Below are 13567 nucleotides of genomic sequence, written 5' to 3'. Positions count from 1 at the left end.
CTAGAAAGAAATAACATAAAAAAATGGGAAATAAAGGGAAAACTCTTTTAAGAATAAAATATTAAATTTTGCTGGCTTTCAAGACGAATAAATTAGAAAACAGGATCATTGTGGGTAAAGAAAGAAAAAGGCAACTTGAGGAATAAGAGACTGATTATTTGAAAAAAAAAAACTGTTTGATCAGAACAAAGATTAAAAAGTAGAACTACTAACATTTTTGGTGCACCATCAGGGAACTGTTCATTCAAAAAGCAAGTCCTCATAAACACACTATAGAAGGGGGCACATCCATTATGTCAGAGGAGATACATTGTGTGTGTGTGTGTGTGTGTGTGTGTGTGTGTGTGAGAGAGAGAGAGAGAGAGAGAGAGAGAGAGAGAGAGAGAGAGAGATTTAGGTGGTGTGATAGTGTCGTCCTTCCTATACATAAATGGCTAACAAGATTGGCAAAAAGTATGAAATTGGCTTAATATCTTAGTAAAGGAACACATCTTAAGGAAACTGCTACCTCCAATCCACTAAATATAATAAGGTGTTGAAGAAAATTTACAGTTGCAGTAACACATCACAATATCTTGTAGTGTTGTATAAAAGGCTTACAAACCTCACCACAGAACAAATAAGAACATGACTGTAGTGTGCAGAAGCTATTGAAAAAAGACAATTGTGAATCAGAAAAACTGCACCACAATTTCCGCTATGGTCAAGGTACTAAAGGAAACTATGGCATGACTGTACAAGAGGAGTATGCTTTACTCATTCTGTAAGGGCACTCTGGGAAACATCCAGTCTGGAACAGGAGTGCCAAGACTTTCCCAAAGAAAAATATATTCAGAAGTTGACAATAATAAGCAGATACCATCTATTCACATCAGAGGTGAAAAATACAAAAATTATAAGTCAGATTTATCTATCAGATAGATTATACTACAACAGTCAACAAAACAGACCTACTAACACTTTCATGAGCAGCCACCTTCCTTAACGGATGTTGGACGTTGTAGGCTGGGCGAGCTGGTAAAACAGTAAAGGCGACAAACTGTGGCAGATCTAACATCAGACTGTTGAGCAGAGTTCAAGTGTGTCTGAACACACAGTGCGCTGAACACTCCTAACAATTAGCATCTGCAGCTGTTGGGCCATGCATTCGCCACTGTTAACACCATGACATTGAAAGCTCCGACTGAAATGGGCATGTGACCATTGGCAGTGGACGTTGGCACAGAGGCAGTGTGTTGCATGATCTGATGAATCCCAATACCTTCTTCATCCTGCCACTGGGAGGGCAAATCCATAATCTTCCAGGGGAGCAGTTCCTTGAAACCTGCACTACGAGTCGGAGACAATCTGGTGGTGACTTCATTATGCCCAGAGGAACATCAACATGGACGTACATGGGTTCGGTGGAGCTCGTGCAAGGCACTGTGATGGCTGAGGAGTATCATACACTGGTTGCAGACCACATACACCCCTTCTTCTGATGATCATGTTTCCCAGCGGCAGTGGCAATTTTCAGCAAGATAAAGCTCTATGTCACAAGGCTGGGAGTGTGATGGAGTGGTTTGATGAACACAGTGGTAGGTTCCAATTGATGTGCTGCCCCCCCCCCCCCCCCCCCCTCCATCCCCCAGCTGCAGATCTGAACCTGATTGAACACCTGTGGAATGTGATTGAATGTGTCATCAGAGGTCATAACTTTCCTCCATTTAGTTTTACGGGAATTAGGTGGCTTGTGTGTGCAGATAGGGTGCCAACTGCCTCCAGCGACCTACCTAGGTCTCGTTGCTTCTGTGCCATGACATGTCACTGCTGTTATCCATTCCAAAGGTAGACATACTGGCTATTAGGTAGGTGGGAATAAGGTTCTGGCTGATCAGAGTATGTACCATTATCTGAGTCTTTTCCAACAGCTTCAGTGAAGGAGAAAGCTATGAAAGAACTCACAATAGGAGAAAGAAAGGCCCTAACTGTATGATAGTAAAATGCTAGTTTTGTGCATTAACGTATTTACTCGAATCTAAGCTGCACTTTTTTTTCCGGTTTTTGTAATCCAAAAAACCGTCTGTGGCTTAGAATAGAGTGCAAAGTAAGCAGAAGTTCTGGAAAATGTTGATAGGTGCCGCCACAACTAACTTCTGCAGTCGAATATATGTAGCACTGCACAGGCATGCTTTGCAAGCACATAGATAAATACTGGTACCAAAACCTCTGCGTTAGTAAATAAATTAAAAAAAAAAAAGTGGAAGACGAGCTTTTTTCTCCGCCCTGAGTTTCGACCACTGCATTTTCATACATTATCTAACGAAGTAAATACAAATTCCGTATTGTTCATATTCGAATGTAGCAGCATTTCGATGTACTATGAAAATCCGACTGGCAAGAGTGTTTGGGATGTTTGTCAATATGGCCAACTCTACATTCTGAATTTTTTCCTACCTGTGAGAAGAGATGGTTGCTAATATGAAGTTTTATGAATTGTGAATCACATGCAGTATTTTCTTCACCATTAGAATAATACGAATATTTTGCCATGTATTCCTTCGTGTTTGCTGCTATCTCATTTAAATCCTGTCTGCCTAATAAACTACGAAACTAGAGTGAGACAACAGCAAACGCGGAAGAATATACATATCATGTCATGTTTATATTCATATTATTCTTATGCCTAATAGTGATACAGTCAGAAATGAAGCACGGCAATTGACTAGATTTTTTAATCTAAGATGACTCTAATTTCTGTGCAGAATCTAATGTATAAAAGAGGCGTCTGCAAAGATTTTCAAACGGAGAAAAATTTTCACTAAACTCTCGTTCAGAGCAACCTGGTAAAGCTTAACTGCTAAGCTTACAACTCGAACCACACTGCTGTAGCTGTATCGTCATTCATTCGGCCCAAATTGTGCCTTATATTACAGTGGGCCAGCTTTGTTTCGATTTGGAGGTGCGGCCTAAATTTTTTCTCTCCCCTTGCATTTCGAGTCTCAAATTTCAGGTGCGGCTTAGATTCGGGAAATTTTTTGTCCTTGATTTCAAGTCTCATTTTTCAGGTGTGGCTTAGATTCGAGTGCGGCTTGGATTCGAGTAAATACGGTAATGAATACAGTATTTTGACACTGAGGATATTGATTCAATATCTGCATGGAAGAGTCAACAACTTATTCAAAATGTCATGTCCATACTGCTGTTTTCCATCCTGTCCATAGCGGAGGAACTAGGAACTTATGTGATAGAATGGTACCCATACTACAGTGGAACATTAATAGGTTCCAGATCAGCTTTAAGAACATTGCTCTTGAGACATTTAAGACTCGTAGGTCTAAGTATACAGTTGAAACATTTTAACTGTTTGATGTGCCTCTGATAATATTATTCCATGTACAGAAAGGATTACCTTAGTGGAACAAATCACAGTATGCATTGTGTATCTGCTACCAAATGAACTACTTGAAAATCAAAAGTAAAATGAATCAGCACACCCATCCTTATCTCCTCCTATTTAACTTTGATAGTCATAATTTCTCATGGGATTGCATAAACACCAGCTCCAGGAATTCGAAATTTTTAAAAAGGCAAAAGTTACATCTTGTTCTATGTGCATAGATTGAGACACATTTCATTACTGTAATAGGTATTGCATAGTGTAGATTAGTGTAGATCTTATCTCCTCTCTCTCTCTCTCTCTCTCTCTCTCTCTCTCTCTCTCTCTCTCTCTCTCTCTCTCTCTCTCTCTCTCTCTCTCTCTCTCTGGAGTTCATTCAGAGACAAGTTATAAACAACACACGTTGAACAGATTGCTTTACCATCTGAGGTTGTATATGAGAGGAGAGAATGTGTGCCAGAAGCTTGCTGCCAAAGAGTTTGTTTACTAAGACAAACTGAGTGCTGTACAACCAAATGGCTGTTTTTGAATGTTGTGGTAGTTTCTAGAATTATGCGGACCATAGTGAAAATATGATACATTGAGATCCAGGCACATCTCTTCCTCAGGCCAACTTAAGGTGCAGCAAGTCACTTTGTGGCATGAGATCGCTCCTTATAGGGACCAGGTGACAGTTATTGCATAGGTTCAAGTGCAGGTCTGCAGCAGACTTTCTTGTCATTATTAATACTTACTGAACTGTTAAACAGAGCAAAAAGATATGATAAGCATTCCTGAACCTCCATACAATGTTCCATAAAACCAAATGACAGTATGGAAGAGAAACAGAACTATTTCAGGTAGAGTTTTAAAGTTTTGTGAAATGGCTGTAATCACTAATGGGATTATCTTGACTACCCAGAGATATTCTACAGACAGTGGTAGAATATTTTGTTAGAATTACTGCCACTCCCACCAGTGCCTTACATGTCCTTGACATTGAGAGATTTTGGGGAGGAGGAAGTGGGTCTTAACCCTTAAGTACTATGCATTCTCTCATATTATATTATTTTTTTGTTTCGTGATATTTCTTACACTCCCTTCTGTTTACCTTCCTGTTGTATGGCAAGCAACACATGCCAGAACTTTTTGCCATGTTGCTCCTCTTTGTTTCTTCTTTTTGAGCCTTGAGAGGACTGACAGCGACAACAACAGTGTTGGCATGTTGTGTTGTTGAATTTTACTGTTTCTCCATGGCAGGGAAAGCTTCTCCTTTTATGCAACATGTTGTGAAAAAGACAGATGTGGCTGTCCAAAACTGGCTTGGTGGGTCTTCATATCAAGACATGGTTGACAGCAATAATGACATTAATTTCAAGATATTTATTACTTGCGACATCATTTTGGATCGGCAACAAAGTGATGAAGATGTGATGACTGATGATGATGGGGAGTGTTGCATCTTGGTAAGAATAATTGTTTTCGATGGAGAAAGCAGCAGCTGCCAACTAACATAAGGACATGGCAATAAGCATAGCCTTGCAGCTGCCTGGACTTCAACAGATAGCAAAAGGTATTTTTTTTGGGGGGGGGGGGGGGGGGGGGGGACGATGACACTGTTTCAGTAAGCTTGCCCTGCGTACAAGTTTCTGAAGCCATTAAATTCAAGACATTAATTCGATTGTTAGTGCATTCAGCAATTTTCAAATTGGGAAATGAATTGGTGTACATCTTGTTTGCAACCGATGGAACTGGTGGAGGTGTTTTCAGTTGTACTGTTAAAGAAATATTTTTGTTTTCGTTATTTTCATTATGATTTGGCAACCCAGGTGAGCAGGAGCAAAGAAAGAAAGAAAGAAGACAAGTCGGCAGCAATTTCACAAATGTTTCTGTTTTTTATTGAAAATAATCATCTTTGATTCTCTAGATAAAATAGGGTATGTTGAAGAAATAGGTGTACCTTTCTATGGAAGGCATAAATTTGGATGGTATATGCCAAGCAAGCCAGAAAAATATGGCTTGAAAATTCAGTGCTTGTCTGATGCACAGACAAGTTACTTCTATAATTTGTACATTTATCCTAAAAAAGACAGTGTTCGTCACTTTATTTCACAGCATGAGAAAGGTCACAGTGTTCTCTCGTTGGCTGTTCTTCGGTTGGTGTAACATACTGAAAATGCATGCAGAGATATTGTTGGTGATAAGCGGTACTCATCAGAAGAACTAATCAGTGAAGATTCAAAAATGGTCTCTCTCACACTGGAACAGAGAACAGAAACAAAGATGAGATCCCACAACAGGAAGACATGACACTGGTTTCCCCTGTGCCCATAAAGTCAAAAGCTGCATTACTAATCTCTTCTATGTACCATTAAGTAATCAATGACTGAGGCTAAGTGTTTTTAGAACATGAAAAATGTGGTGTGGACTGTGTTGACCAGAGGTGTGCAACTTATTCATCAAGTTGCAAAACAAAATGATGATCTTTGTCCATGTTCTCCACATCCATGGGTGATGCTTTGGTGTGAATTTGTTACACCATCATCATCATCCAAAGGTGGAAATAATGATGAGATCGTTCATTATGAGAAACCTAGCAAGAGACCTTGTTGAGCCTCATATAATGCTTAGATTTTATTTTGAACACTGCCATGAGAGTTGAGTGGCACCATCAGAATAATACTGTGCATAAAAGATGACTTTCAAACACAGAAAGAATGATTTGAAACATGAAAAACCTGTGCCTTTTGCATACCTCATTTGAATAGTCAGACAAGATACCAGTGGCAACAGTGTGGTGGTCTGATTTGTATGGAATGTCCTAGGAGAGTCTATGTGAAATCTATGCAGACAGAAGGTGATTAAAATATGGTTCACGACCTCAAAAAAATATGTAATTACTTTCTACCCCATCTTTTAAAATTAAAATGTGTTGAAGTTTTAAAGTACAATAGTCACAAAGTTGATTTCATATACAATTCCTCACAATGAAGTATGTTTCCCATGTAATAATGTTGTGACAGTAATTTTCCTGAATATAATCTGTGAGTGTAGATAGAGGAGTAACCATCTACTGTTATTTTAGTGATACATGAAATAGAAATTTACTTTAAAGTTTGCTGTGTTTCAGTTGTCCACATGTTTTATTTTAAATCCTACAATGTTTTAAAAAATCTACTTCCAAGATATGTAATGGAGAGAGAAAGTCATGAAAATATATATTCACTCTAAACAATGGTTTCATAAGTAACAAAAAAATTAGAAGGGCATCTGAGAGAGCCCTCCATAGTAATTGCATTCCTGTCAATGCCCAGAGTACTTAAGGGTAAGTTTAACTAATGATGATACCTTCGACCGCCCATTTTGTACTTTAGAACCTAGATTTGTACTTCTCTGTAAGTGCTGGACAATGCACTTGGAGTTATTAAACTACATTACAGCATGTTATGACAAGGCCTACCAAGAATATTTCCTCAACCTTCGTAATATCATATGAGTACTAGACAGTTTTCCATTTCTTGGAAGCACTTTTAATCTCATTCCTTGAACTAACAAAGGTTCACACCAGCAGCAACCATAATGTTACCTCTCATTCTTAGTATAAGAAAGACTTGGAAAATATTTTGTGATTGCACCTAGTTTGTTTATTAGACTCTAAGAATCACAGTCTGTCATTGCCATTGTGGAGTCAAAAGAGATCACTGCTCACTACTCTGATGCTAGTGGAAGTAGATCCCTGAATGTTTCCTGATTCACACCAACAGTGTAGTAGATTTTATGCAATGCATATGGAATTCAGGAACACTTGTAATATATCTGCTCTATTTCGTTGTCAAGAAGCTTTATTGTGTAGGAGACAGCTGCACGCCTGCTCTTGAGCCTCATAGTACTGTACCTGTCTCTGAATACAGTAGCAAAAAGTCTGATTCATTAATTGTACCAGACATATGCAGCGTAAATAATGATGATATTCAAACCTGTTTAAACAACGATTGGTAGCAGCTTTGCAATCACTGTTGCCCCACCCCACACAGTCAATATAAGAATGACTGTTCGGACAGTGAAACTTCCTAGTTTTGTTAAAATCAATGTGCTGCTGCTGGCATTATTTGTATTATTATTTTTTCAGATTCTTTTACCATTGGATCTCTCTCTCTCTCTCTCTCTCTCTCTCTCTCTCTCTCTCTCTCTCTCTCTCTCTCTGTGTGTGTGTGTGTGTGTGTGTGTGTGTGTGTGTGTGTGTGTGTGTGTGTGTTTTCTGGGGCGAGGGGGGTGTGTGATAAATAAATTGTTGTGGTGTACAACTAAAATGGTGGCTGTTTTTCCAGGAAGTCAGCACTTTGTTGGTAACAAATTATGAAGAGCTTCAGGAAACAGTCAGCAAAGCTTTGAGTTGTAAGTATCACTTGTCATGTTTTTCTTTGTCTTTTTATTTTTTATTTATTTTTTTCCTTATATTTTACAAAATGGAACACTGTAACTACGCTGAGTTCCCTTTGTGGATGTTGTTTTGTGTATGTTGCCATTGCTTGATGACTTAAGTCATGATATTTGGCTAGAAAACATAAAGTTTCCAATTTCACCCTACCCATAATCGTACAATTTATAAAAATAAATGATCTTGTGGATGTGAAATCTTGTTGACCTAATTCCAGTGAACACTTGAGTTTTTCTGCTTTATTTTTAGATGTCATCTGATATGCTGATTTTCTGAATTGAATGTAATGTCATAAAACTTCCATCACACTGTGTTTGTTTGTTTCTTTCTTCACCTCGCAGACAGTCAAAAATGTTTTTCCATGTTGTATTAGCTCTGACCGGCAGATAGAGCAAGTCGTCAAATGTAACAGTGAGATATGTGTTTGGACCTGTACGAGTGACCATGTCCTTACATATAGTTTTTGCATGCATCAAGATGACAAGCAGAAGACATATAAGTAGGAACAGGAAAGTTTCGCAAAAGTAACAATACAAAATTAGTGGTCTTTATCACAATAATGTGATAGAGCAAGTCGTCAAATGTAACAGTGAGATATGTGTTTGGACCTGTACGAGTGACCATGTCCTTACATATAGTTTTTGCATGCATCAAGATGACAAGCAGAAGACATATAAGTAGGAACAGGAAAGTTTCGCAAAAGTAACAATACAAAATTAGTGGTCTTTATCACAATAATGTGGAATTCATGATGTTTATGACCTATCATGAAAATTGTTATTTTGCAATGTATAAAAATGTTATGAAAGTAAGGATGAGAATTTACTCTAATGATTGTTAAAACTGTATTTTGGCTCCTAATCTCTTCAAGGCTGGGGGTTCATGTAAGATCTTGAAAAAAGTTAATTTCCTGCATAATGAGCTTTGATTCAATGACATAAGCAAAAAAACTCCACTGAACTTGGCAGAAAACATCACTGAATTTGGCAAGAAAAGCAGCACCAAATTTGACAAAAAACACTGAATTGGGCAAAAACAACAATGAAAACAAACACAGAATGTGACATGAAAAACAGAATTAGGGAGAAAACACTAAAATTGGCAGATAGAAACACTGACTGTGGCAAGAAACAATGCCAAGTTCGGCCAGAAACAGTGCCGAGTTCAGTGGAAAATAAAAGCAAATTTGGTCATGAAACAAAATTATTTTTCCTGTACATATAAGTAAAGGGAGGAGGTATTGTGAGGTGGATTTTGGAGTATACTGAGAATGAAAGATGGTTAACCGATGAGAGTGAGCTAGATAGAAGACTCCCTTCCTGTATCCAGTGACACGATGAAAATTAGAAGTATGTGACATGTACCTGAATAAATATGTTGATGGCAATCTTTACAGTGTCCCTTTTCCTGCCTGACAATTGGTATTAACATTTCCTCGAAGCATTCAGTTCCACTATCGAGCTTCAGTGCTTCCAACTCATTTTTCGAAGGGCTCGTTCAGAAAGTTCTGACTGCAATTAACGTGTGTGTAACTGAGCGAATACTGTACATAAAATGACTCCAGTAATAAAAGATTCACTGTGTGACTTATAGAAAGATGTTCCTCAAAGGAAAGGAAAGACTTTCCTGGTGTATTACTTAACAGGGCTATGAATTCTAAAGTGAAACTAGGTGACACTTTTATGCAAGATTTATTAGACCAAATTCCATTGTTCAAGAATGTTTATTTTTCTTGTTTTTGATGTCTCCTGGTTTTATCCATATTGCATTAACTTTCCTCTGTCACTTTTCAAGATACTGTGTTTACTAAAAGTTGCAAAGTAATTAATGTAAGTGGATATATTGATAACAGTTACAAATAATATCTGTTCAAAAGCCATATTGGATTCAACAGCAGAATTTAATTTATTGATATTAAACAGTGAATCCACTGCAAGAGTGCCAATGCCTCACATGTGAAAAATCGGCTGTCAATCTATCTATACAGGGTGCCCCACAAGGAATGGTCAGTATTCAGGGATGTGACAGGAATCATCATTCAAAGCAAAAGTGTGTGATAAACATGGGATCTAAAAGCGTACCTTAAGAGCTATGAGCATTTCTTCAGTAGAAGAGATGTGTTTTGCATTAGCAGAGGTGAACAGATGCTCATAGCTATTAAGGTATGAATTTTAGAGCCCTTGTTTACCAAACTGTCTCGCTGTGAGTGAGCATTCCTGTCATAGTCTTAATATTGACCATTTCTCCTGGGACACTGTACATATATGCCATTGCTAGCTTACACACTTGCACATACAGTTAGCATATGCCCAGTAGGCACAGATCGTATACCAAGTAAAATATCAGTATATTTAAACTATCTCTTTGGTACATACAAACCAAAGTAGAAATGGAATGTGGTAAAAGCAAATTAGACTTGTTACCTAAGGCTACTGTATTTACTCAAATCTAAGCCGCACCTGAAAAATGAGACTCGAAACAAAGGAAAACAAAATTTCCTGAATCTAAGCCGCTCCTGAAATTTGAGACTCAAAATTCAAGTTGAGAGAAAAGTTTTAGTTTGCTCCTCCAAATCGAAACACAATTGAGATCGAATGGGTGAAGATACAGCTACAGTAGTTTGGTTCGAGTCGTAAGCTTAACAGTTAAGCTTTACCAAGTAGCCATTGCTATGTGTCAGGCGCTCCGTCTGTATTTATACGGGTACGCTTGCTTCTTCGCGTGCTTCGTCTGGTTTGAATTGATTGGCAATTTTCTCTTTGTTATAGGGGTTTACGTCACTATAAGCTGAAAATGCATTTCTGTACGGTGTCATGCATTGTTTGTCCCATTCTGAATGAGTGTTTACGGCCTGTCGCCACTCACAACATGGCTTGCTTTTGTGCGTGCTCCCATGGCTTACAATAAAAAAAAGAAGAGGAATTATCTCATAAGCGAAACAAAACAGAAACTGCTATTTGTTGTTACTTACAGTGCTGCTTTCTTCGATAATGATGAACAAGAACCGAATAATAGATTGCGTGTGATAGATGATGTTCTGAATGAGAGATTAACGAAAATTTTTCTCCGTTTGAAAATCTTTGCAGACGTCTCTTTAGTACATTACATTCTGCACAGAAATTAGTCATCTAATCTATTCAGTTGCCGTGCTTCATTTCTGACTGTATCGCTATTCAGCATAAGAATAATACGAATATAAACATGACATGATATGTATATTCTTCTGCGTTTGCTGTTGTCTCACTCTAGTTTCGTAGTTTATTAGGCAGGCAGGATTTAAATGAGATAGCAGCAAACACAAAAGAATACATGGCATAATGTTTACATTCTTCTACCTTTTCTTTTAATTTATTTACTGCCACAGAGATCTTTGTGCCTGCAGAGCATACCTGAGTAGCGCTACATATGTTTGACGGCAGAAGTTAGTTGTGGCGACATCTACCAACATTTTTCAGGACTTCCGCTTACTTTGGATTCAGTTCTAAGCCGTAGATGGTTTTTTTGGATTACAAAAATCGGAAAAAAAGTGCGGCTTAGATTCGAGTAAATACAGTAATAAGAATGGAATGTAACAAGTTTGACTTGTTGAAAAGGTGTTTTAGGGTACCGTAAATGTGTAAATATGGATTACACAGCCACGCTAGCTTTCGTTCTTAAAAAGAAGGTGGTAATAGACCTGAAATGTCAATCTCTACCATGATTAAATTTGTGAGTGTTTATGCATAGTCACTCAACATAAATTATTGTTTTCAATACACAAGCATGACAGCATCTGTGAAAAATTGATACACCTGTAAGAAGGATGTCATAGGCAAAATTCCTGAAACTTAAAAATGGTCCTCCTAAAAGATGCTTAAGTAGATTAAGTAGATTTTCTTTCTGGTGACAGAAAATGGTAAATCAATGGTAAACTACTACTGTCTAAACCTGTAAACTTGGTGGAGATGCTATGGACATTATTGCATCTGCATCAGGAGAGGAGGAAAAAAAAGAAGTGTTTGGAAACTGCTGTTATGGATTACAAAAGGCATGAGTTGTTTAAGAAACCGTTGACAACCTAACAAAAAGGAAATTTTGAGATCAAGCATTATTGCCCATCAATATGAAGTCTGTTCCCACAGCACTGCTCAACAACCACATGAGGCCCCAAGATCTCGTCACAACACCTGACAGTAGTTAAACCTTGCTGATCACACAGTTTCGTGGGAGGTGTTAGAGTGGTCAACATTGTCTGTGCCCACACCATAAGCGATCCTCCTCAGCATTGGTCTCTTTCCACAATGTTTGGATCCCAAAAGCATGTTCCACATTTCCTCAAAATGTGAATCCATTGAGAATCACTCTCCAGACCAAATCGGGACTCATCTTTGAAACGAACATTGGCGAACTGTTCAACCAACCAGGTAACATGTTGACGACTCCACTCTAGACATTGCCTTTTGTGAAGAGGCATCAGAGGTACATAAACAGCAGGTCTCTGACAATAAAGGCCACTCTGCTGAAGTCTTCTGCACGCCTTTTGCCTCGATATAACTTTTCTGATGGATGCTGTGAGGTCAGATGCAAGTTGCTGTGCAATACTAGGCACTACTGTCATGCCCTCACAGGCAAGTAGCATTCCTCTCTTCTGGTGTCACACGTGGTCGGTCCTGCTCTGGTCTTTGCGGTTCAGTTTCAGTCTCTACAAACTGTCACCACATCTGAGAAACAGTGGAATGATTCACATTAAACCATCAGGTCACATGAGTTTGTGACTGTCCTGCTACCAGTCTTTGTATACTGTAAGTAGCAAAGAGTCTGATAACCATCTTCTCTGTGCCAAACTGCACCATCTGTGACTGTGTACCAGGCACATTTGATTGGTGCCCTGACGTCATTGTGAGCGCGGTTATCGATTGACTGGGATGCCGTCTTAAGTGCAGAACATAATCATACAAACATCTGTCAACAGTTTGTATGATTATATCCTGAATTAGACACCGGAAGGGGAAATAGCAGTTTGTACCTATAATTTTGGACACAAGTGTATTTTTATGTGGAAGACCTCTCCATTTATCTTTGGCAGTCATGGCAGTTGCTGAAACTCCTTTCCCTCCCATAATGAAACACTCAGACATTGTCCTCTTTCTCCGTGCCTTTCTTCCACCTATCAGTTTCCAACCTATCTCCTGTCTTCCATAATCCTTAGCAATTCTTTGTTTGCTTCATCCATCTGTGCCTTTTTCCCTTCCCGTTTCTTGATCAAATTATTCCTTCTGCATACCATGCACTTCCAGGAGAACACCTCTCTGGCATTCCCAATGATATCCTTACTGCACCCCTCCCCTTCCCCCCTTATAAAATTGTTTCCCCACAAGATGTACATTAAATATAGATTCTCTCTACCCTACAGCATCTTGCACACTTTCCACTAGTAGTGAAAGATTTTGAAAAGAAAGGGTTAATGAAATAATATTATTTCAATAATGTTGGTTGTATGTAAGCAAAAACTAATACTGTAATAACATAAATAATTTGCATGTGTCTCTATGAGGGAAGAATGAATTAGTGTTTACTTATGTATAAAGAGATTTGATATAATAAGTTTATTTAACAAGAGTGATCTGAATTTATTGCTCTAAAACTTAAGCTTAGAATGCAACTATTGGAAATTCAAAATAAATTTGAGATATTTCATATAATCCACTGTAAAACTTCAAATATTCTCTTCGATAATAACAGGTACCAGTGCATTTATTCACTACAAAATATAATCAGATCAAGGACTATAG

At 38.2% G+C, this 13567-nt stretch overlaps 1 protein-coding gene across 18 annotated transcripts in view; it reads left to right on the top strand.

Moving 5' to 3' along the window:
• Positions 1–13567, top strand: part of LOC126334787 (prominin-like protein) — a 503842-nt gene that overhangs the window by 285941 nt on the left and 204334 nt on the right. For all 18 annotated transcript variants that reach the window (XM_049997400.1, XM_049997403.1, XM_049997401.1 and 15 more), the window contains one exon: positions 7687–7753. In XM_049997400.1, the coding sequence (XP_049853357.1) occupies positions 7687–7753 (67 nt within the window). The remainder of the gene's footprint in view (positions 1–7686; positions 7754–13567) is intronic.

The sequence above is a fragment of the Schistocerca gregaria genome, chromosome 2 (genome assembly GCF_023897955.1).
Source record: "Schistocerca gregaria isolate iqSchGreg1 chromosome 2, iqSchGreg1.2, whole genome shotgun sequence".
Taxonomy (NCBI): Eukaryota; Metazoa; Arthropoda; class Insecta; order Orthoptera; family Acrididae; genus Schistocerca; species Schistocerca gregaria.
The sequence above is the reverse complement of the archived record's forward strand: the minus strand, read 5'-3'. Positions and strand labels throughout refer to the sequence as shown.